Consider the following 24,910-nt stretch of genomic DNA (forward strand, 5'->3'; position numbering starts at 1 on the left):
ACAAAAAAACACTATAGCTGTTCCATATATGCTTGAAAAGATTATATATTCTAATTGTTAACATTTAATATATTTTAGATCAGGTTTATTAATTGTGTTACTGAAGTTCACTACATCCATTCAATCTATAAATTACTCTGAAAGACATTAAAATTTCTCATTATAATTATGGAATTACCAATTTATTCTGGACATTTAATTAATTTTTGCTTCATATTTTTCATGGATATATTGTTAAATAGATGTAAGTTCAGCACTGATATATATTCTTGGTGAATGCTTACTTTAAAAAGTAAGCATTATTAAGACTAAAGAAAGACACTGCCTTTTAAAAAAATGTTTCTGCCTTAATGTCTACGTTTAATGATATTGACATAGAATTCTTTTAGTTAGTATCTATCTAGTATATTTATTCCCCTAGTTTCAACTTTTTATGTCATTATATGTTATGTGTCTCTTTTATCAATAGCATAGAGCTAAATTTTATAATTATTTTTCAATAAATCTAAGAGTTTATCTTAACTGGCAAGTTTCTGCCATTTACTTTTATGGTGGTGTTGACTCTTCTGGTTATATGTAATTTGCATTTTGTGTTCTCTTTTCACTATCCTTATTTTTTCTAATGTGTTCCCTTCTATTATACTGATCAATCTTTCCTTATTTCTTTTCTTTCCCTCTACTAGTTTGAAAATTAAACATTCTACTTCTATTCTCTTAATTGCAACTTCTAAATGTTAATTTTGGAAACAGGCACACACATTTAAAAATGTCTCTAACCTCCTTCACTATATTACAAAGACCTCGAAAGACTAGCTCAAAAGACTACTCAAAATTCATCACTTTCTAATTATTTCACCATATTTTAATTATTATCTATGTTCTTATGGTCATTTACATCTATTTCATCTATCTTAGTAGAAATACTATGGAATGGTGTTCTACTGTGCATCTCTCACTCTTTCTGATGTTTTTTAGTCAGCATTTTAGTTCTGCTCTGCTTTCATACTCCCAGTGGTGGTCTGTAGCTGGCTTGTATAGGCTCTCAAGAACTGACTGTTAAATTTCAGAAATTTAACTCAGTTGTTAAACATTGCTGTTATTAAAAATTAAATTATATACATTTACAACTAAGTAAATTATATTAAACACAAAGGTAATAACTACTCAAAATTCATCACTTTCTAATTATTTCACCATATTTTAACTATTATTATCTATGTTCTTACAGTCATTTACATCTATTTCATCTATCTTAGTAGAAATACTATGGAATGGTGTTCTACTGTGCATCTCTTCCCAATTTTACATTCAGTGATGTCATATTGGTACCTTTAAATTGGCCATGATGGGAGTATTTATTCCAGAAAAATTGGCAAACACTACAATTGAGGGCTTCTGTTTCCATCTCCTCTAAAAGAGCCAGTTAAACATATTTCAGTATACCAATGTCACCCCATATTGGTCATTATTTTTGCTATTTCATGTAACCAAGGTTTCTTTACAAATTTGTTTACTCTGCCATTTTGCATCTCATTCCTGCATTCTAGGTTCAATTTCCACCTGAATGACAGGGTCCTATGCCTGCTGTTTGTTGGTGTTAAAATGCAAGTTTCTAGGTTAAGGAATTATGCCTTCACCCCCATCCCTGGGGCCTACAGTTCTCTCAATATATGCACATATTCTTATTGTGTTAGGTCTATGTTTCTGATCCCTAGTGAGTTCCTTTTCTTGAGAGAGTAGCTCTGAATAAATCTTTTAAAAAATTGTATTCTACTCAGCATTTTCAGATTTTTGCAATGAAGATACTTTCAGATTATCTTAGTCTGAATTCTTGCTGGTACCACAAGTCTCCTTTAATAGCACATGAAAAGTTTTCTTCGTATGCATTATGCAAATGTTTATAGCTATATAATTTGGATTTAAAAAGTATTTTCTAAGCAACAGCTATCTGTATAGATAAAATTATTTATATTTGTAAAATGATAACAATTTCCCCACTGCATTTTTAATTTTTTGAATATTTCTATCACTAATTCCATTGGGCTTTCCTTATATATATCATCTATGAATAATGATATTAAAGAAGAAGAAAAGGGAAAAATAGAAAATACAGTAAGAAAGTAATGGTTACAAAGTCCTTAATAGAATTTGTTTTCTTTCTGTTATATACTCCACTTTGCCTACTACAGTGCTTAACACACAAGAGCTGCTAAAATATCTAATTTTCAAAAAAACAGATGTACGTGCTTAGGCAATCACTGCATTTTCACAAACCAATAATCTTTTATAAAATTAATGATAGAAATTAAAATCTCAAATACATAAATTAAACTGCTTATTAAAATAATGGCTTGTTTTTATGTTAAAACATAAAATTTGAAAAAGTTCAACAAACAAAAGCATCTTCTATGACTGCCTGATTTTTCATTAAAAGGAGGACAATTCAAAAACAGAAGAGAAGCAGCAATGGATAAATAATTTTATTCAGTTAAAAATATTTCGGCAGTCACAGTTCAAAGGCAATAACAAGAATAAACTTAAGTGTGTTTTGATAATTTTAAAATACCTTCTGTTCCAGGGTAAGTTGATACTTTTGTTTAACTCTCTTACACTTGTTGAACCAACTGTTCTCATCCATGAGGAAAGGAGGTCCGACATTCTCTGGAGTACTGCTTTCACTACCACTGCTTCCCAAAGTCCTTAGCTCCTCCTCATCACTGCTGATACTATCAGAACTGGGAATATCAAAATTTTTTAAAAAGTTAAAAATATGTTCCAACTTGATTCTTAAACACTTTTATATTTGCAAGCTATGGTGAACAAATTTGAAAATATTCAGTACTAAATACAGAATTATAATGATATAAAGATTTTAGCTTCCTGGAAAAAAAAAAAAAGGCAAGTTAGCATAGGCTGCTGAATCCCTCTTGGAAACCAACCCTGGAGATACTACAGAAGTTCAAGTGAGGTTTATGTTAGGCAGGAATCTAGACCCAACATGGCAGTATCACCTGACATGGCAGGCCCTTTGTTAGGACTTCCCGCCCTTCACTTCCTGCTAAGACTCTCAGCGTGTGAAAAAAGCCCGCGCCCGCCAAAAAAACCCTGCTCTGTGCAAGCTCCTGGACACGTCATTCCTCAGAAATCAAAACTTAACTCAGGAAAACCGAAACCTATAAACCCCAACCTACCTCGCCCTATAAAAAGCCCCCGATACCCGCCCCAAGTGCGACTTCCTCGGCCCTCCTCCTAGAGGACTGGTGAACCTCGCCCGCGAGCCCAATGAAGGCTACCTCTGTTCTCATCTGCCTTGTGTCTTCTTGCTCGGCTCCCCATTACATTACACTGGTGCTGAAACCCGGGAGGAGACCCCTCCCTAGACCCCTGCCGGTTCCGGCAGGCTCTCCTCTCCCAGAGCCAGGACCTCCTCTCCGAGCCAGGAGCCGTTTCACCAAATCCGAGACTCAATTCGATCACTGCTGGGTAAGTTTTCCCCCGTCCTGCAGGCTCCGGGAGTCCCTGCCTGAAAACGTGGCCATGTCAGGGCCTCCCCCATTTGTCACTTGTGACCTCGGCACCAGGGACTAGGAGACGTCCAACCTCTCTGGAAGCCGCCATACCCTGCACTCTGCGTGGCAGTGGGAGGATGCTCCCGTTGCCTCCGGACTGCCCGCCTCAGGATCATGGGGACTGCCCAGTCCAAACCAGACCCAAAATCCCCTCTGGGGTGCCTCTTGGCTAATTTCCAGGCTTTAGGTCTCAGCCAAGACCTAAAACGAAAGCGGCTTATTTTCTTCTGCACAGTGGCATGGCCGCAGTATAAATTAGATAATCAGTCTCAGTGGCCTGCAGAAGGCACTCTAGACTTTAATATCCTCACACATCTGACCAAGTTTTGCAAGAGGCTAGGCAAATGGTCCGAGGTACCCTATGGTCAGGCCTTTTAGGACTTGTGTTCCTGCCCAGACCTCTGAGCCTGATGTTCATTGGCCCAGGTCTTGCTCGCGAAATCTACTCCCTCAAGCAAGGAGAAGGACGATTCCTCCTCTTTCTCTGAGCCCCCTAATACTCTTTCCCTGTCCCCCCTTCAGTCCCCTGCTCAACCTCCCCCTTACTCTGACCCGTCGTCGTCTCCATCCTCGTCGGCGCCACCCCTTCTGTCCACTCCTCCTGTGTCCCCACCAAACCTGACGGATCCTGTCTCTCCTGCCTCCTCCTCCTCCTTGCCTGTCTCAGCCCATACCCGGTCCAGGACCAACCTCCTGTGCCCCTTGCAGGAAGTGGCAGGCGCCAAAGGAGTGGTCCGGGTCCATGTGCTGTTTTTGCTGGCAGACCTAAGATTGAAGAGCATGTAGGCTCTTTCTCGGCCAACCCCACTCTGTATATCAAAGAGTTCAGATACCTATGCCAGGCGTATAACCTCACCTGGCATCATCTACATGTCATTATGACCTCAACTCTGTCCCCTGAGGAATGGGAGGTATCCTAGCAGCAGCCAGGCAGCATGCTGACCAGGTTCATTTAACTGACCCGGCCATGCCAGTAGGCACCGAGGTGGTGCTCTCGGCCGAGGCCGGCTAGGACCACCAGGTTGGGCAGGCAGGCCGCTGCCGCTGAGACATGATGGTCCAGTGCCTTCTTGCCGGCATGCAGGCAGCCTCCAATAAGTTGGTCAACTTTAATAAATTAAAGGAGGTAGTCCAAGACTCAGATGAAAATCCGGCCATTTTTCTTAACTGACTGACAGAGGCACTCATTCAGTACACCCGCCTTGACCCTGCCTCCCCCGCAGGAGGAACCATCTTGGCTACGTACCTTATTTCTTAGTCAGCTCTGGATATCCGGAAAATATTTAAAAAGGTGGAGGACGGCCCTCTCAAACTCCCATCCAGGATTTAGTCAAACTGGCCTTCAAGGTCTACAACTCCAGGGAGGAAGCAGCTGAGGCCCAGTGACAGGCCAGGCTAAAACAGAAGGTACAACTCCAAACCCAGGCCTTGGTAGCAGCCCTGAGGCCGGCTGGCTCCAGGAGCTCTCAGAGAGGAGGTACTCCCTGAGTGCCACCTGGTGCCTGCTTCAAGTGTGGCAACAAAGGCCACTGGGCCAAGCAGTGCCCCAACCCTAAGGAGCCAACTCGCCCCTGTCCGAGCTGTCGGCAGATAGGCCATTGGAAGTCAGACTGACCCAACCTGAAGACGGTCGCTACGCCTCCACGTGACAACCCTCCTCCAGGTACTAGAGGCGTCTTCCAGCTCCTCGACACCGACGAAGATTGAAGAGGCCCAGACTCGGGAACCCCTTTTACTCTCGCCAAGCCCAGGGTTATGCTCCAGGTAGCAGATAAGTCCATATCCTTCCTTATGGATACGAGGGCCACCTACTCTGTTTTGCCTTCCTTCAGTGGCCCCAGCCATCCCTCCGCTGTCACGGTCATGGGAATTGATGGCACTCCCTCCACCTACCGCCAGACTCCTCCTCTGTCTTGCCGCCTGGATGGCTCCCTCTTCTCGCACTCATTTCTTATCATTCCTTTGTGCCCAAGTCCCCTTGTTAGGACGAGATCTCCTCTCCAAGCTAGGGGCCTCAGTTCACTTCCAGCCCAACCCCTCCCCGCACCTCGTGTTCTTCTTTCCCCTCCTCCCGCCTGATAAACCCCACCAGGCTGACCCCCCACTCCCGTTTCTAGTCCCCATTAACCCTAAGGTGTTGGACACCTCTACCCCGATCATTGCCCAGCACCATACTCCAGTCTGCATCCAGCTGAAGGATCCCTCCAAGTTTCCCTGTAGACCCCAGTTCCCTACCTCCCTTGAACACTGACAGGGACTAAAACCCATCATCATGTGCCTGCTCCAGCAGCACATTCTAGTCTCTGCCAACTCACCATGCAATACTCCTATCCTGCCTGTACGGAAAAGCTCCGGGGCCTACCGCCTCGTGCAGGATCTACACCTCATCAATGAGGCAGTAGTCCCCACCTTTCCAGTTGTTCCTAACCCATATACACTTCTCTCGCGCATTCCCCAATACCACTCATTTTATTGTCCTTGACCTAAACGATGCCTTCTTCACCATTCCCCTACACCCCGACTGTCACTTTCTGTTTGCCTTTACATGGGAAGATCCAGACACTCATATTTCTTCCCAGCTGACTTGGACTGTTCTGCCTCAAGGGTTCCAAGATAGCCCCCATTTTTTCGGACAGGCACTGGCACAGGATGTTAGCCTCTGTCCCCTTACCCACAGCACACGATTGCAATATGTAGATGACTTATTACTATGTAGTCCCTCCTGGGAGAGCTCCCTTGTGGATACTGCTACACTTTAAAATTTTCTTGGTGACCGAGGTTATCGGGTTACCCTGGCCAAGGCTCAGCTTTGCACCCCTTCTGTCACCTACCTAAGCATACTCCTCACATCCCACTACAAAAAGCCTCATGGCAGATAGCATAAGCCTCATCAAAACTCTCCAGCCTCCTCAGGATGCGGAAGAGATCTTGTCCTTCCTAGGACTAGTAGGGTATTTCAGGCATTGGATTCCCAACTTCGGGGTCCTAGCCAAGCCCCTCTACCAGGCTGCCAAGGAAGTGCCCACTGGACCGCTGTCCGACCCCTCATTAGTTGCCAACTCTTTCGAGAAGCTTCAGGACTGTCTCCTTTCTGCCCCTGCTCTCTCTCTCCCCAACCCCCTTCGGCCTTTTCATCTATTCTCCAAGGAGCCACAAAAGGCAGCTACTGGCCTCCTAGCCCAGCCGGTTGGATCCACATACCAGGCTGTGGCCTATCTCTCCAAGCAGTTAGACCCCACGGTCCAGGGCTGGCAACCTCGTCTGCGAGCCCTGGCAACTGCCACAGAACTTACCAAGGAGGCCCTCAAGCTCACCCTAGGACATTCTCTTACTGTCTACTCTTCTCACCGACTGTCAGATCTCATCACACACAAGTGTCTCAGCCACCTCACCCCATCCCGGCTTCAACAGTTCCATCCCCAATGCTTCCTGGTGCAACCAGACAGGATCTGCGCCTCCACATCTAACTGCCCCCGCAGCTCCCTGTGTCCTCCGCTTCATCCAGGACCACATGAAAGGAGTCTCCTGGGTCACTTACAATCAGATGCTACTCCACCCCTATACCCAAGTTCCGACCTCCAAAGAACCCCACAACGGCCTATATCAGCAGGAAGCAGCCAGATGAATACGTCGCCCCTTTTTCTTATTAGAAAGAGGTCGGAATGTTAGGCAGGAATCTAGACCCAACATGGCGGTATCACCTGGCATGGCAGGCCCTTTGTTAGGAATTCCCACCCTTCACTTCCTGCTAAGACTTTCAGCGCGCGAAAAAAGCCTGCACCCGCCAAAAAACCCCCGCTCTGTGCAAGCTCCTGGACACGTCATTCCTCAGAAATCGAAACCTAACTCAGGAAAACTGAAACCTACAAACGCCACCTACCTCACCCTATAAAAGGCCCCCGATACCTGCCCTGAGTGCGACTTCCTCGGCCCGCCTCCTAGAGGACCAGTAAACCTCGCCCACGAGCCCAATGAAGGCTACCTCTGTTCTCATCTGCCTCATGTCTTCTTGCTCGGCTCCCCATTATATTACAGTTTACAGATATAAGGAATTAACATATAAAGCAAGAATGCCCAAAGGAGAGACAAAAGATTTCCAGAGAAGAGAAACAGAAACTCTAGATGTGCCAGAAACAGTCTTCTATCTGGGTTCTTTTGTGCTTGATATCTTTCACCTATACTGTTTTCAAGGTTTATCCATGTTGTAGTAGGTATCAATGCTTCACCCCATTTTAAGGCTGAGTAATACTCCATTGTATGGATACACTACATTTTTAATTTATTCACCAACTGATGAACACTTGCGTTGTGTCCACTTTTTGCTATTAAGAATAATGAATGTTCATGTACAAGTTTTTGTCTGACCATATGTTTTCAGTTATCTTGGGTGGAAAGAGAATTGATATCTAGGAGTAGAATTTCAGAATCACACGGTAATTCTTTATTTAACTTTGAGAAATTATCTAACTGATTTCCACAGCAACTGCATCATTTTATATTTCCCCACCAGAAATGCAACTTCTCCACATCCTCACCGATACTTATGTTTTGTTGATTTTGGATATAGCTATCCCTGTGGGTATAAAGTGGTGTCTTACTGTGGTTTGACTTTGCATTTCCCTAATGACTAATGATGTTGAGTATCATTTCATGTGCTTCTTGACCACTGTGCATCTTCTTTGGAGAAATGTTTATTCAAGTTCTTTGCCCATTTTAAAATTGGGTTATTTATATTTGTGTTGCTAAGTTGTAGTTCTTTATATATTCTAAATACTAGACCCTGATTTTGTATATGACTTGCAAAAATTTTCTCCCAGTCTCTGGGTCACTCTTTCATTTTTTGATGGTATCCTTTGATAATGCAAGGTTTTAATTTTGATGAAGTCCAATTTATCTATTTTTTCTTCTGTTATTTATATTTTTGGTGTCTTATTAAAAAAACAATTGCCTAACTCAGGGTTATGAAAAATTTACACCTATGTTTCCTTTATAAGATTTTATAGTGTTAGCTCTTACATTTGGGTCTTGGATCCATTTTTGAATTAATTTTTGCATTTCATATGAGTTTAAGGTCCAAATTCATTCATTTGCATGTAAATATTCAGTTGTCCCAGCATCATTTGGTGAAAACACTATTCTTTCTCCATTGAATGGTTTTGGTATCCTTTTCAAAACTCCATTGACCAAAAATGTATGGGTTTATTTACAGACTTTTAATTTAATTCTGTTGATTTGTATGTCTATCCTTGTGCTAGAGGCATATTTTTTTGATTACTAAAACTTTGTAGCAAATTCCGAAATTAGGATGTATGAGTCTTCTGATTTTGTATTTCCCTTTCAAGATTGTTTTGGCTATTTAGGATCCCTTGCGATTCCATACAAATTTTGGGATTAGCTTGTCCATTTCTACAAACAAAAAAGGATGTTGGAATACTGATAGCAACTGAATTGAATCTGCAGATCAATTCAGAAGTATTGCCATCTTCAGAATATGAAGTGTTTCAATTAACAAGGATATCTTTTTATTTACTTACATCTTCTTCAATTTCCCTCAACAATGTAGCATCAATGTTTAAATTTAAATTAATCAAAATTAAATTTAAATGAAAATTCAGTTCCTCAGTCACACTAGTTACATCTGAAGTAGTGAATGCCACATGTGGCTAACGGCTACTGTATTGGCTAACACCAACTAAAGAAATAGGTATGTGTGGGCATTATATAGTTATGGTAATTGATGTTACGAATCAATAAGTGTGAATAGGCTAAAATCACTCATTAAGAAAAAAAAAAAACCTGTATCACAGAACAAAACCCAACTATAAACTGCACAAATGAAATACATCTAAAACTAAATTATTTATTTATAGTTTATTTCAGAGCTTTGATGTAAAAATTCAGCAATTTGAACTTTTAAATAATTATTTTTATTTTTAATGGTTATGGGTATATAACAGGTGAGGTATATATTTATGGGGTACACATGATGTTTTGATACAGGCATTTAATATGTAATAATCACATAAGGGTAATTGAAGGTATCCATCACCTCAAGGATTTTTTTTTCTTTTTTTGATACAGGATCTCACTCTGTTTCCCAGGCTGGAAAGCAATGGCATGACCACAGCTCACTATAGCCTCAAACTCCTGAGCATAAGCAATCCCCTCTCCTCAGTCTCCCAAGTAGCTAGGACTACAGGCAAACACCACTACATCTGGCTAATTTTAAAAATTTGTGTGGCAACAGAGTCTCACTATGTTGCTCAAGCTGGTCTTGAACTCCTGGCCTCAAGTGAGCCCCCTCCCTCAGCCTCCCAAAGTACTGGGATTATAGGCATGAGCTACCATGCCCAACCACATGTATCATTTCTTTGTGTAGGAACACTCCAATTCCACTCTTTTGGTTATTTTAAAATATACAACAAATTATTGCTGACTACAATCATCCTGTTGGGCTATCAAATACTAGATCTTATTCATTCTAACTGTTTTTATATCCATTAACCATCCCGAGTTTTCTCCCCTCCCTTACTACCCTTTCCAGGCTGTGCTAACCATCATTCTATTCTCTATCTTCATGAGTTTAACTATTTTAATTTTTAGCTCCCTCATCAGAATATGGGAAATTTGTCTTTCTATGCCTGGCTTATTTCACATAACATAATGTCCTCCAGGCCCATCTATATTGTTGCAGATGATAGGATTTCATTCTTTTTTATGGCTGAATAATATACCATTGTTTATATATACCACATTTTCTTTAGCCATTCATCCATCTATGGATACTTAGTATGATCCCACATCTTAGCTATTGTGAATAGTACTGCAATAAACATGAGAGTGCAGATATCTCTTTCATATACTTTCTGATTTCCTTTCTTTTAGATATATACCTAGCAGTGGGATTGCTGGATCATATGTTAGTTCTTTTTTGAGTGTTTTGAGAAACTTTCATACTGTTCTCTGTAGTGGTTGTACTAATTTACATTTCCACCAGCAGTGTAGAAGGGTTCCCCTTTCTCCATATCCTTGCCAGCATTCATTATTGCCTGTCTTTTGAATAAAAGACATTTTAACTAGAGTGAGATGATATTTTACTGTAGTTTTGATTTGCATTTCTCTGTTGATTAACGATGTTGTACAGTTTTTCGCATACCTGTTGGCCACTTGTATGTTTCCTCTTGAGAAATGTCCATTCAGATCTTTTGCACACTTTTTAATTGGATTATTTGATTTTTTTTCCTATTGAGTTGTTTGAGCTCTTTATATATTCTGGTTATTAATCCCTTGTCAGATGAATAGCTTGCAAATATATTCTCCCACTCTATGTGTTGTCTCTTCACTTTGTTGATTGCTTCCTTTGCTGTGCAGAAGCTTTTCAACTTGATGGAATCCCATTTGTCCATTTTTGCTTTGGTTGCCTGTGCTTCTGAGGTATTACTCAGGAAATCTTTGCCCAGGTGAATCAGTGACCTGCAGTTTTTCCCAGTGTTTTTTTTTTTTTTTTTTTTGTAGCAGTTTCATAGTTCCAGGACTTCTCTCTCTTTTTTTTTTTTTTTTTTTTTTTGAGTCTGGGTTTTGCTTTGTTGCTCAGGCTGCAGTGCAGTGGCACAATCATGACTCACTGCAGCCTTGAACTCCTGGGCTCAAGTGATTCTCCCACCTTGACCGTCCAAGTAGCTGGGACTACAGGTGTGCAACACCATGTCCAGCTAAGTTTTTAAAAGATTTTTGTACAGACAGCATCTTACTGTGTTGCCTAGGCTGGTCTCAAACTCCTGACTTCAAAAGATCCTGCTGCCTTGGCTTCCAAAGTACTGGGATTAAAGGCATGAGCCACTGCACCTGGCCTCAAGTCTTAAATTTAAGTCTTTAATGCATTTTGGTTTGATTTTTGTATATGGCGAGAGACTGAGGTCTACTTTCATCCTTTTGCATATGAATATCCAGTTTTCCCAGCACCATTTATTGAAGAGATTGTCTGTTCCCCAGTGCATATTCTTGACCATTCTAGAAAATGAGTTTACTATAGATGCATGGATTTATTTCTGAATTTCTGTTCTGTTCCATTGGTCTGTATGTCTATTTTTATGCTGGTACCATGCTGCTTTGGTTACTATAGTTCTACAGTATTTGCAGATGATTTGATTCTTCCAGTTTGTTTCATTTTGTTCATGATAGCTTTGGCTATTCTGGGTCTTTTGTGGTTCCATACAAATTTGTATAATTTTTTCTATTTCTGTGAAGAATGTCACTGGTATTTTGACAGAGAATACACTGGATCTATAGATTGCTTGGTGTGGTATGGACACTGAATTTTCCAATTAATGAAAATGGAATATCCCTTCATTTTTTTGGTGCTCTTCAATTTCTTTCATCAGTATTTTATAAATTTCATTGTAGAGATCTTTTACTTCTTTGGTTAAGTTAATTCTTAGGTATTTAATTTTATTTGTGGCTATTGTAAATGGAATTGCTTTCTTTGTTTCTTTTTCATATTGTTCACTGTTGGCACGTAGAAATGCTACTGATTTTTGTATGTTGATTTTGCATCCTGCAAATTTACTGAACTTGTTTATCAGTTCTAATAGTTTTTTGGTGGATCTATTACTCCATTTATAGAAAGTAAAAATCAAGCATAACTAAACTATAGTGTGTAGGAGGTAAGGTACATTCTTAGAGTAAAATTTAAAAAAAGCAATGAAGTCACTACCAAAAAATGTATTATTACAGTAACTATGTCTCAGGAGCTCATGGGGGGTTGTGATTTTGAAGTGATAAAAGCAGGCCTTTCACAATGCTGACTATGTTTACTTTATCTATACTGAGAGTGGTGATTACTCAGTATACATTTCATAAATGTTTTATGCTACACATTTATGTTTTATCTATTTTTCTTTGTGAGTTTTATTTCACAATAATAATAGGTTTAAAAGATCTAAACAGGACATCCAGTTAGAATTTTTGACAAAGCTCAAAGTCATGGTCTGGGTATTGGAGGTGAGACCAGGAGGAGGGAGAGGATATTATCTAACTATTATGATTTCTTCAAACAGAAGAAATCCCAAACAACATATATAACATATTTCCATCAATTCCAGGACAAAATAAAATAAAAGATGCACCATTACTGTATGCACCAAGAAAGGGAAAACAATGCTGACAAACTATGGCACAACATTATTTGTCAGAAATAATGAAATGTAAAACAAAGAAGTATATAATAAAATTGATGGAATATGGTGTATAGAGAATAACTATTATACTTCTCACTTATTCAAACTACTACTTTTTGAATATAAAAATTTTTTATATTTTAAGGGAGTAGATGTAAGTAAAATAAGCCATAACCTACCAATCTGGTTTAAGTGTAGTACAAAGGCCTACAATAATCTAAATGAATTTAGGCACCTTTTATCATTGAAATTATAAATATTTTGCTATATTGGACATGAAAAAATATTAGTAAGGTAAAAACCTGACATCATCTTTATAGATAATTATTCACTTAGATTAATAAAAACTCAATTATATTCTAACTTTTTGGTCTTTTTTACAATATTAAATTTACATAAATAAAAATATCTTAACAGGACTTTCTATGAATAAAAAAAAAGATTAAAGCAGTTGTTCTACATGATTCTCTAAAAACAATGCCCTAAATACTAGAAAGTGAGAGCTCAATAAAAAAAAAAACAAGAAATAAGTAAAAGGATATAATAAAATCAAGGATTTACATGTAATTTGGTAAAACTTACAAATACCAAATTTTTCATTAAAAAAGAAATACATCTCAGGTGTTTAATATGTATGTAACTGACTAAATCTTTACAAGTTATAATCCTGCCCTGCCCTGCCCCCTCAAAAAGGACTGTAAGTCTTAAAATGAAAAATAAGTCTCCTATCTCACTCCACCCTCCTCCAATTCCATTCTTATAGGACAATATTTTTTACATTTTTTACTCTTCTTGTAAATTATCTCCATTACCCTATCTTCCTATTTAGATGCCCTTCATTTCTTTCTCTTGCCTGATTGCTCTGGCTAGGCCTTTCAATACTACTTTGAATAGAAGTGGTGAGAGAGGGCAACTTTGTCTTATGCCAGTTTTCAAGGGGAATACTTCCAGATTTTGCCCATTCAGTATAATGTTGGCTGTAGGTTTATCATAGATGGCTCTTATTATTTTGAAGAATGTTCTGCCAATATGTAGTTTATTGAGAGTTTTTAATGTGAAGGGGTGCTGAATTTTATCAAAAGATTTTTGTGTGTCTATTGAGATAATTATTTGTTTTTGTCTTTAGTTATGTTTATGTGATGAATCACATTTATTGATTACGTATGTTGAACCAACCTTGCATCCCAGAGATGAAGCCTACTTGATCATGGTGGATTAGCTTTTTGATGTGCTGGTGGATTCAGTTTGCCAGTATTTTGTTGAGGATTTTTGTATTAATGTTCATACTGGCCTGAAGCTTTCTTTTTTGTTGTTGTTGTATCTCTGCCAAGTTTTGGTATCAGGATGATGCTGGCCTCATAGAATAAGTTGGGGAGGGGTCTTTCCTCCTCAATATTTTGGAATAGTTTCATTAGAAATGGTATTGGCTGGTTGGGCATGGTGGCTCACACCTGTAATCCCAGCACTTTGGGAGGCCAAGGAGGGCAGATCATGAGGTCAGGAGTTCGAGACCAGCCTGGCCAACATGATGAAACCTCGTATCTACTAATAATACCAAAATTAGCCAGGAGTGGTGGTGTGCGCTTGTAGTCCTAGCTACTCAGGAGGCTGAGGCAGGAGAATTGCTTGAACCCGGGAGGCGGAGGTTGCAGTGAACCGAGATCATTGTGCAACACTCCAGCCTCGGTGACAAAGTGAGACTCCATCTCCAAAAAATAAAAGAAAAGAAAAAAAAGAAAAAGAAATGGTATCAGCTATTCCTTGTATATCTGGTATAATTTGCCTGTGAATCCGTGAATCCATCAGGTTCTGGGCTTTTTTTTTTTTTTTTTGGTTGGCAGGCTATTTATTACTGATTCAATTTCGGAGCTCGTTATTGGTCTGTTCAGCTAATCAGTTTCTGGTCTGTTCAGCTAATCAGTTTCTTCCTGATTCAGTCTTGGGAGAGTGTGTGTGTCAAATAACTTATCTATCTCCTATAGGTTTTCGAGTTTGCCCTGCATAGAGGTGTTCATAGTTATTTTGTTTCTGTGGGGTCTATGGTAACATCCCCTTTGTCATTTCTAATTGTGTTTATTGGGATCTTCTCTCTTTTCTTCTTTATTAGTCAAGCTTGGAACATAACTATCTTATTTTCTCAAAAAACCAACTCCTGGATTTGTTGATGTTTTGAATGTTTTTTTTTTGTGTGTCTTGATTTCCTTCAGTTTAGCTCTGATTTTGGTTATTGTCTTTTGCTAGCTTTGGGGTTCATTTGCTTCTTTAATTCTTTCCATTGTGATGTCAGGTTGTTATTTTGAGATCTTTCCCACATTTTCATGTGGACATTTTGTGGTATGAATTTCCCTCTTAACATTGCCTTAGCTCTGTCCCACAGATTCTGGTATGTTGTATCTTTGTTCTCATTGGTTTCAAAGAACTTCATGATTTCTGTCTCAATCTCATTATTTACCCAAAAGTCATTCAGGAGCATGTTGTTTAATTCCTATGTAATTGTATGGTTTTGAGTGATTTTCAGAGTCTTGACTTCTATTTTAATTGTGCTGTGGTACAAGAGTGTGTTTCGTATGATTTTGGTTCTTTTGCATTTGCTGAGGACTGTTTTATGTCCAATTATGTGGTCAATTTCAGAGTATGTGCCATGTGGTGATGAGAAGAATGTATATTCTGTTATTTGGGGGTGGAAAGTTCAGTATCAGTACTGCACAAAGCCCTTTTCAGCACAAGTACCATTCTATAAAATCCCCAGCAAGCCTTTTCTTCTTGCAGTCAGCTCCCCTCTTGCTGATCTGCCTGTTGCTTTCTTGGAATGTACTTTTATACCTTCTCTAATAAATGTGCCGTTCTATACATATAACTGTCTTGGCAAATTCTTCTTACTGCCTGCATGATACCGGCCCCAGATAGTCACTACCTGTGACAAAAATGATCTTACATTTCAGAAGGATCACTCTGCCTCCTCTATGTAGAATACGTTATAGGAGTAAGAGGTACAGCTATGGAGACCAGTATAAATTTCCAGGTTTAAATTGAGGTGGAGTTGCCAAAGAATTTGCTGATGGATCGTATTTGAGTTATAGCAGAGAATTTTAGGATGACTCCAAAGTTTTCAGTATAAGCAACTATAAAGATATAACTATGATTGTTGAACTGGGAAAGACTAAAGAAAGAAATGTTTGTGGGGGAGAATTTAGGAGTTTAATTTTGTTACAGTCGAGGTGCTTATTATACATACAAATGAAAATGTTAATTTGAAGGCCGGATGGAGGAATCCTAGAGTTTACAGTGGTGTCCTAGGTGGAAGCACACACTTGGAAAATGTAGCATATAAACAGTATTTAAAGTAATGAAACACTGAGTGGAAAACTACCTAAAGAGTGAGTGTAGATAAGAGAAGACAGTTCAGGACCAATCCCTGAAATATTCTACATTTAAAGGTTGGGGAGATACAGAGAAATCAGGCAAGGAGAGTGAGAAGGGGCAACCAGGAGGAAAACTAGAAGAGCTCTGAAGAGAGAAGTCATGTGCATCACTGCCAAATCTAGTGGTCAGTCTCCTCGTCTTGGATTTGGCAATGAGACATCACTGCTGACTTTGACGTGAGCAGTTTCAGGGGTTGGGATAAAAGCTTAATGAATAGTTCAAGAGAGAATGGAAGCAAAGAAAAAAATAATCTAGAGGCATAGTTTTATAATAAAAGGAGGGGGAACAGAGAAACAGTGAATGTGGGGTTAGAAACGTTTTGGGTTTTGTTTTTATGGTGGGGAGAATAACAACATGCTTATATGCTGTGATACGTGGGAAGATTTAGAAAAGAGGGATAATTAATGAGAAGAGACAATTGCTAGAGCAAAGACCTTACTAAAAGAGAAGGGATGGGATACATTGCACAGGTCCAAGGAGTGGTCTTACGTAGAAAATGATTGATTTATTTCTCCTAAGACCAGGAGACTGACAGAGTACATGGACTACTATATCGAGTAACGGCAATTTAACAGCATCCTTGGTCATGTCCAGTCTATTTACGTCAGTGATTTTGTTTGTAGAAGTTAGCCTCTTTAGGAAATAATCTGTTTAAGTAAAAGACTTAGCTATAAGAATGGGGATAATAGCATTCAACTTAAAAGTGAAAAGTTGAAGGTATCTCAAATACCCACAATCATTAGCTACTGGACTTTTCAGGCTTAAAATGTATTACAGAAACAATGTTTCAGGATGTTTAAAGTTATATCAAACAGTAACTCAGAGAAAAGCAACTGTTTCTCACTGGTACACATCCTGAAATTTAAACCAATATTAAATATAAAATATGTTTTAAGATGTTTCATAAGTATATTTTATATACTTACTTTTAAAAGGATAAACCCTCATTTAAAAAGACATTTTTGATAAACATTTTTTAAAAGTTTGACTTTGCCAGTAATCAAATAAATGGAAATTAAAATAGTAGAATATCATTTTCACTTATAAAAATTACAAAATTGGCCATAACTTAAACACTCTGTTGGAAAGAGTGAGAAGCAGGCATTCTCATATACTGTTAATACAAACTGAATTGGTATGACTTCACTGGAGGACAATCATAGTATGTATCAAAAGCTTTAATAATATATATGTTATTTATCCCATAAATTCCACTTCTAGGATTTTTATTTAAAGAAATATTAGGAATGCTTTTACACTGTTGGTGGGAGTGTAAATTAGTTCAACCATTGTGGAAGACAGTGTGGCAATTCCTCAAGGATCTAGAATTAGAAATACCATTTGACCCAGCAATCCCATTACTGAGCATATACCCAAAGGATTATAAATCACTCTACAATAAAGACATGTGCACATGTATGTTTACTGCGGCACTATTCACAATAGCAAAGACTTGGAACCAAACCAAATGTCCATCAATGACAGACTGGATTAAGAAAATGTGGCACATACACACCATGGAACACTATGCAGCCATAAAAAAGGATGAGCTCATGTCCTTTGCAGGGACATGGATGAAGCTAGAAACTACCATTCTCAGCAAACTATCACAAGATCAGAAAATCAAACACCGTATGTTCCCACTCATAAGTAGGAGTTGAACAATGAGGACACATGGACACAGGGAGGGGAACATCACACACCAGGAGGGATAACATTAGGAGAAATACCTAATGTAGGTGACAGGTTGATGGGTGCAGCAAACCACCACAGCACGTGTATACCTATGTAACAAAACTGCACATTCTGCACATGTAACCCAGAACTTAAAGTACAATAAATAAATAAATATATCTGAAAAAAATTCATTGCTTTGTATAAAAACATATAGTTACAAGGATGTTAGCTACAACACTGTATATAACAGTTAATAATTAAATGTACCCTAAAGTTTCACAATAACTGTGTAAACATACTATACAGACAATGAAATTTTAGGACATGATACTGTAGAAACACTATTAATGATAAGTAAAAGGCACTTTATATAGTAGTAAGGGAAATAAATAGCTACATGTACATTATGATTCCATTTTCATTAAAGTAAATAATGTATCTATGCATAGAAAAAGTTGGAAAGCCATCCATCAAAATGTCAGGAATGTTTCTAGCAGCTGCTTCTTGAAGGTAAGATAAGGAGTGACTTAAACTTTCTTCTTCCTATCTTTATTTATTTTATAATTTTTCTACCATGAATATGTATTACTTTCTAAATAAATTAAAAGCAGTAATGTGGGGGGAGGGACTGATGGTTTCTTAAAATTAGCAATCTAGTAGATTTTTAAAAAATGTGTCTAATACAGGTATATTTCTGTGAATGCAATTTGATTTTTAAAGTATTAGTTCTTTATGACAATTAGGATAGTTTAAATTTTTCTAAAAAAAAAACCTCCATGATTAGTAATACTAACTGGCTTATGACTAGGCTGAATTGGTGTTTGTCTTTTCATTTTAGCATCCTTTATACAACAAGATGTTAGAAATTCTTCATTTTATAAAGAAGCTATATATACATGTTTGGATTAGTGCATCACAAAATCATATTAAAATATTCAGATAAAAAGTGGCTATGCACTTGGGTATACAGGTTCTACATTACTAAATTAATTATGAGTGCACATCATGAGAAAGTTCCATTATTGTACCTTTCAAAAACACTGTAATAATTACTTCAGTATCTTACATGTACGTAGAAGAGGAAAATTAGTGTGTGTGTGTATACATATCTCTCTATATTTTAAGTCATTTCCTAAATCACTGAATACAGCCTTTCTACCTACATACTGATTACTAAATTCTATCTCCAGATGACATCTTGCTGTTTAATTCCAGACTTGTATTTTACCCACTCTGCCATAAACTAGTTGTGTGACTAAGGACAAGTTATTTAACCTCTCTGCATTTCAGTTTTCTCATTTGTAAAATAGAGACAGCAGTGCCTATTAATCCAACATATCCCAAAACAGTATAATTTTATGCCTGTTCAAAATATCATCTTGCTGCATTTCTTTTCTAGACAATGTACTACAATTATCCCTTTTCCCAAGGAATCCACTTACCCAAGTTAGAAATTACAGTGCCATTATATTCTATTCTTCTTTTTCCCTCACCATCCAAAACACCTTCCCACTCTCAGCTTTGAAATATTGGTGACTTCTCTTACTAGATGGCAATTATCTTGAGAATGGGGACTGTGTTCTTTTTTAGAAGTTCATAAAGCTCCTATACTCTTGACATCTAAGTATCCCGGGCACCAAGGAAAATTTTTGTCCTATGGTTAGGCACTCAATAAATGCATTTTGGATGTGTGTGTGTGTGACATATATACATATTTTATACACATACAGAATATGTTATAGCTTTGCCATGATTATAAAATTTTAGAAGTATATAAAGACTAGATCCTCATGGTGGACAGAAGGCAGGACTAGAGTGCAGCTCTAGACAGAGCAGACTGCGGAGGCTTGCCTTGTGAATTTTAGCTCCAGATCGACTGCAAGAAAAAACCTACCAATCCTGAGAGGACCACAGACCTTCTAAAGGAGTGGACTGCTCCTGCAGGACCTGGGAGACCCCCCGCCAAATACTGTGGGTGCCACAACTGCCGAAGTGGGAAAGGGAGAACCCTGCCTCTCCCAAACACACACCACCACTGGAGAAGCTGAAGGTCTGTTTGTGGGAGAAGTTTCCGACTTTACCAGGAGCTGAGTCAATCTGGAGAGCTGAGCAAAATACAGGGGTAGGGGAAACAACAGAAAGGCCCTGGGAGCTCGCTGGGTCGCCGAGCAGGCCATTCCTGCCTGTACCACGAGGATCCAAAGGGAGGGTAGCCAGAGGAGCAGGGGCTAAAACTCCACAGGGAAAAGGAAATCTCTAGCTGAACTCTGTAACAATTTGAATGGGGTGAGAAGCCTCCCGGCCAGAACTTGGGGAAGAGTGCAAATCCAGTGTGCAGACTCCACAGGCAGGGGAAGAACTAAGCTCTTTTCTTTTGCAGCTGGGAGGCGGGTAGCCTGGGGCAGGTTTTCAAGCCTGTCGCACCCTCTGCCTGGAAACGGACTCCGGCTGTTGGCAGGGGCATGGTGGGAGTGAGACTGGCCCTTCGGTTTGCATGGGAGCTGGGTGAGGCCTGTGACTGCCTGCTTTCCCCCACTTCCCTGACAACTTGCAGGTCTCAGCAGAGGGAGCCATAATCCTCCTAGGTAGACAACTCCACTGACCTAGGAATCTCACTCCCATCACCCACAGCAGCCCCAGCAAGACCTGCCCAAGGAGAGTCTGAGCTCAGACATGCCTAGCCCTGCCCCGACCTGAGAGTCCTTCCCTACCCACCCTGGCAGTGAAAGACAAAGGGCATATAACCTTGGGAGTTCTAGGGTCCTGCCCACCACTGGTTCTTCCCCATACTACCATAGTTGCTACTCTCTGGAATGTGCCACCTCCTGGCAGGAGGCCAACCAGCACAAAAATAGAGCATTAAACCACCAAAGCTAAGAACCCTCACAGAGTCCATTGCAACCCCTCACCTCCCTGCCACCTCCATCAGAACAGGTGCTGGTATCCCATAGATGGCTCACATCACAGGACTCTGTGCACACAACCCCCAGTAGCAGCCAAGAGCCAGGTAGATTCACTGAGTGGCTAGACCCAGAAGAGAGACAACAATCACTACAGCTAGGCTCACAGGAAGCCACACCCATAGGAAAAGGGGGAGAGTACTACATCAAGGGAACACCCCATGGGACAAAAGAATCTGAATAACAGCCATCAGCCCTAGATCTTCCCTCTGACAGAGCCTAGCCAAATGAGAAGGAACCAGAAAACCAACCCTGGTAATATAACAAAACAAGGCTCTTCCAACACCCCCCAAAAATCATACTAGCTCACGAGCAATGGATCCAAACCAAGAAGAAATCCCTGATTTACCTGAAAAATAATTCAGGAGGTAGTCATTATGCTAATCATGGAGGGACCAGAGAAAGGCGAAGCTCAGTGCAAGGAAATCCAAAAAATAATACAAGAAATGAAAGGAGAAATATTCAAGGAAATAGATAGCTTAAAGAAAAAAAAATAAAAAATTCAGGAAACTTTGGACACACTTTTAGAAATGTAAAATGCTTTGGAAAGCCTCAGCAACAGAATTGAATAAGTAGAAGGAAGAAATTCGGAGCTCAAAGATGAGGTCTTTGAATGAACCCAGTCCAACAAAGACAAACAAAAAAGAATAAGAAAATATGAACGAAGCCTCCAAGAAGTCTGGGATTCTGTTAAACAACCAAACCTAAGAATAAACAGTGTTCCTGAGGAAGAAGAGAATTCTAAAAGCTTGGAAAACATAATTGGGGGAATAACTGAGGAAAACTTCCCTGGCCTTACTAGAGACCTAGACATCCAAATACAAGAAGCACAAAGAATACCTGGGAAATTCATCACAGAAAGGTCTTTACCTAGGCACATTGCCATCAGATTATCCAAAGTTAACATGAAGGAAAGAATCTTAAGAGCTGTGAGACGGAAGTACCAGATAACCTATAAAGGAAAACCTGTCAGATTAACAGCAGATTTCTCAGCAGAAACCCTACAAGCTAGAAAGAATTGGGGCCCTATCTTCAGCCTCCTCAAACAAAACAATTATCAGTCAAGAATTTTGTGTCCAGCAAAACTAAGCACATATATGAAGGAAAGATACAGTCTTTTTCAGAAAAACAAATGCTGAAAGAACTCACCATTACCAGGTCACTACTACAAGAACTGCTAAAAGGAACTCTAAATCTTGAAACAAATCCTGGAAACACATCAAAACAGAATCTCTTTAAAGCATAAATCACACAGGACCTATAAAACAAAAATACAAGTTAAAAATCAAAAATAAAAAACAAACAAACAAAAAACCAAAGTACACAGGCAACAAAGAGCACAATGAATGCAAGGGTACCTCCCATTTCAATACTGACATTGAATGTAAATGGCCTAAAAGCTCTACTTAAATGATACAGAACTGCACAATGGATAAGAACTCACCAACCAACTATCTGCTGCCTTCAGGCGACTCACCTAACACATAAGGACTCACATAAAGTAAAGGGGTGGAAAAAGGCATTTCATGCAAATGGACACCAAAAGTGAGCAGGAGTAGCTATTCTTATATCAGACAAAACAAACTTTAAAGCAACAGCAGGTAAAAGAGACAAAGAGGGACATTATATAATAGTAAAAGACCTCATCCAACAGGGAAATATCACAATCCTAAATGTACATGCACCAAACACTGGAGCTCCCAAATATATAAAACAATTGCTAATAGACATAAGAAATGAGATAGACAGCAACACAATAAGAGTTGGCGGGCGGGGGGGGCGGGGGGCTTCAATACTCCACTGACAGCACTAGATAGGTCATCAAGATAGAAAGCCAACAAAGAAACAATGCATTTAAACTATACCTTGGAGCAAATGGGCTTAACAAATATACACAGAACATTTCATTCAACATCTGAAGGATACACATTCTATCCCACAGCACATGGAACTTTCTCCAAGATAGACCATGTGATAGGCCATAAAATGAACCTCAATAAATTTAAGAAAATTGAAATTATATCAAGCACTCTTTCAGACTACAGTGGAATAAAACTGGAAGTCAACTCCAAAAGGAACCTTCAAAACCATGCAAATACATGGAAATTAAATAACCTGCTCCTTAATGAGCATTGGGTCAAAAATGAAATCAAGACAGAAATCAAAAAATTCTTCAAACTTTACAACAATAATGACACAACCTATCAAAACCTCTCAGATACAGCAAAGGCAGAGCTAAAAGGAAAGTTCATAGCCCTAAATGCCTATATCAAAAAGACTGAAAGAGTGCAAACTGACATTCTAAAGTCACGCCTCAAGGAACTAGAGAAACAAGAACAAACCAAACCCAGACCTAGCAGAAGAAAGAAAATAACCAAGATCAGAGCAGAATTAAATGAAATTGAAACAAAAAAATACAAGATAAATGAAAGAAAAAGCTGGTTCTTTCAAAAGATAAATAAAATTTATAGACCATCAGCAAGATTAACCAAGAAAAGAAGAGAGAAAATAACCTCATTAAGAAACGAAACAAGAGATATTACAACTCACAGCACTGAAAACAAAAGATCATTCAAGGCTACTGTGAACACCTTTATGCATATGAACTAGAAAACCTAGACAAAATGGATAAATTCATGGAAAAATACAACCCTCCTAGCTTAAATCAGGAAGAATTAGATACGCTGAACAGACTGATAACAAGCAGCGATATTGAAATGGTAATTAGAAAATTACCAATAACAAAAAAGTTGAGGACCAGATGGATTCACAGAATTCTACCAGACATTCAAAGAATTGGTACCAATCCTTTTGACACTATTCGATAAGATAGAGCAAGAAGGAACCTTCCCTAATTTACTCTATGAAGCCAGCATCACCCTCATACCAAAACCAGTAAAGGACATAACCAAAAAAGAAAACTACAGACCAATATTCTTGATGAACATAGATGCTAAAATCCTTAACAAAATACTAGCTAACCGAATCCAACAACATATCAAAAAGATAATACACCATGATCAAGTGGGTTTCATACCAGGGATACAAGGATACTTTAACATATGAAAGTCAATAAATGTGATATGCCACATAAACAAAATTAAAAACACAAATCACACGATCATCTCAATAAACGCAGAAAAAGCATTTGACAAAAGCCAGCACATCCCTTTATGATTAAAACTCTCAGCAATATCGGCATACAAGGGACCTACCTTGATGTAACAAAAGCCAGCTATGACAAATCCACAGCCAACATAATACTGAATGGGGAAAAGTTAAAAGCATTCCCTCTGAGAACTGGAACAAGACAAAGATGTCCACTCTCACCACTCCTCTTCAACATAGTACTGGAAGTCCTAGCTAGAGCAATCAGACAGGAGAAAGAAATAAAGGGCATCGAAATCAGTAAAGAGAAAGTCAAACTGTTCACTGTTTGCTGATGATATGATTGTTTACCTTGAAAACCCTAAGGACTCCTCCAGAAAGTTCCTACAATTGATAAAAGAATTCAGCAAAGGTTCTAGATACAAGATTAATGTACACAAATCAGTAGCTCTTCTGTACATCAACAGAAGAGCTCAATCCCTTTTACAATAGCTGAAAAACAAAATAAAAAAAAATACTTAGGAATATACTCAACCAAGGAGTTGAAAGACCTCTACAAAGAAAACTACAAAATACTGCTGAAAGAAATCATAGATGACACGAACAAATGGAAACACATCCCATGCTCATGGATGGGTAGAATCAATATTGTGAATAATGACCATACTGCCAAAAGCAATCTACAAACTCAATGCAATCCCCATCAAAATACCACCACCATTCTTCACAGAATTAGAAAAAAAAATTCTAAAATTCATATGGAACCAAAAAAAAAAAAACCCACATAGCCAAAGTAAGACTAAGCAGAAAGAACAAATTTGGAGACATCACCCTATCTGATTTCAAACTATACTATATGGCCATAGTCACCAAAACAGTGTGGTACTGGTATAAAAATAAGCACATAGACCAGTGGAACAGAATAGAGAACCCAGAAATAAACCCAAATACTTACAGCCAACCGACCTTCGACAAAGCAAACAAAAACATAAAGTGG

At 38.9% G+C, this 24,910-nt stretch overlaps 1 protein-coding gene across 11 annotated transcripts in view; it reads right to left on the reverse strand.

The window, feature by feature from the left end:
- RUNDC3B (RUN domain containing 3B) overlaps window positions 1-24,910 on the reverse strand; it is a 180,424-nt gene that overhangs the window by 60,163 nt on the left and 95,351 nt on the right. For all 11 annotated transcript variants that reach the window (XM_077997087.1, XM_001105352.5, XM_015134149.3 and 8 more), the window contains one exon: window positions 2,567-2,735. In XM_077997087.1, coding sequence (XP_077853213.1) covers window positions 2,567-2,735 — 169 coding nt within the window. The remainder of the gene's footprint in view (window positions 1-2,566; window positions 2,736-24,910) is intronic.

The sequence above is a fragment of the Macaca mulatta genome, chromosome 3, assembly GCF_049350105.2.
Source record: "Macaca mulatta isolate MMU2019108-1 chromosome 3, T2T-MMU8v2.0, whole genome shotgun sequence".
Lineage (NCBI taxonomy): Eukaryota > Metazoa > Chordata > Mammalia > Primates > Cercopithecidae > Macaca > Macaca mulatta.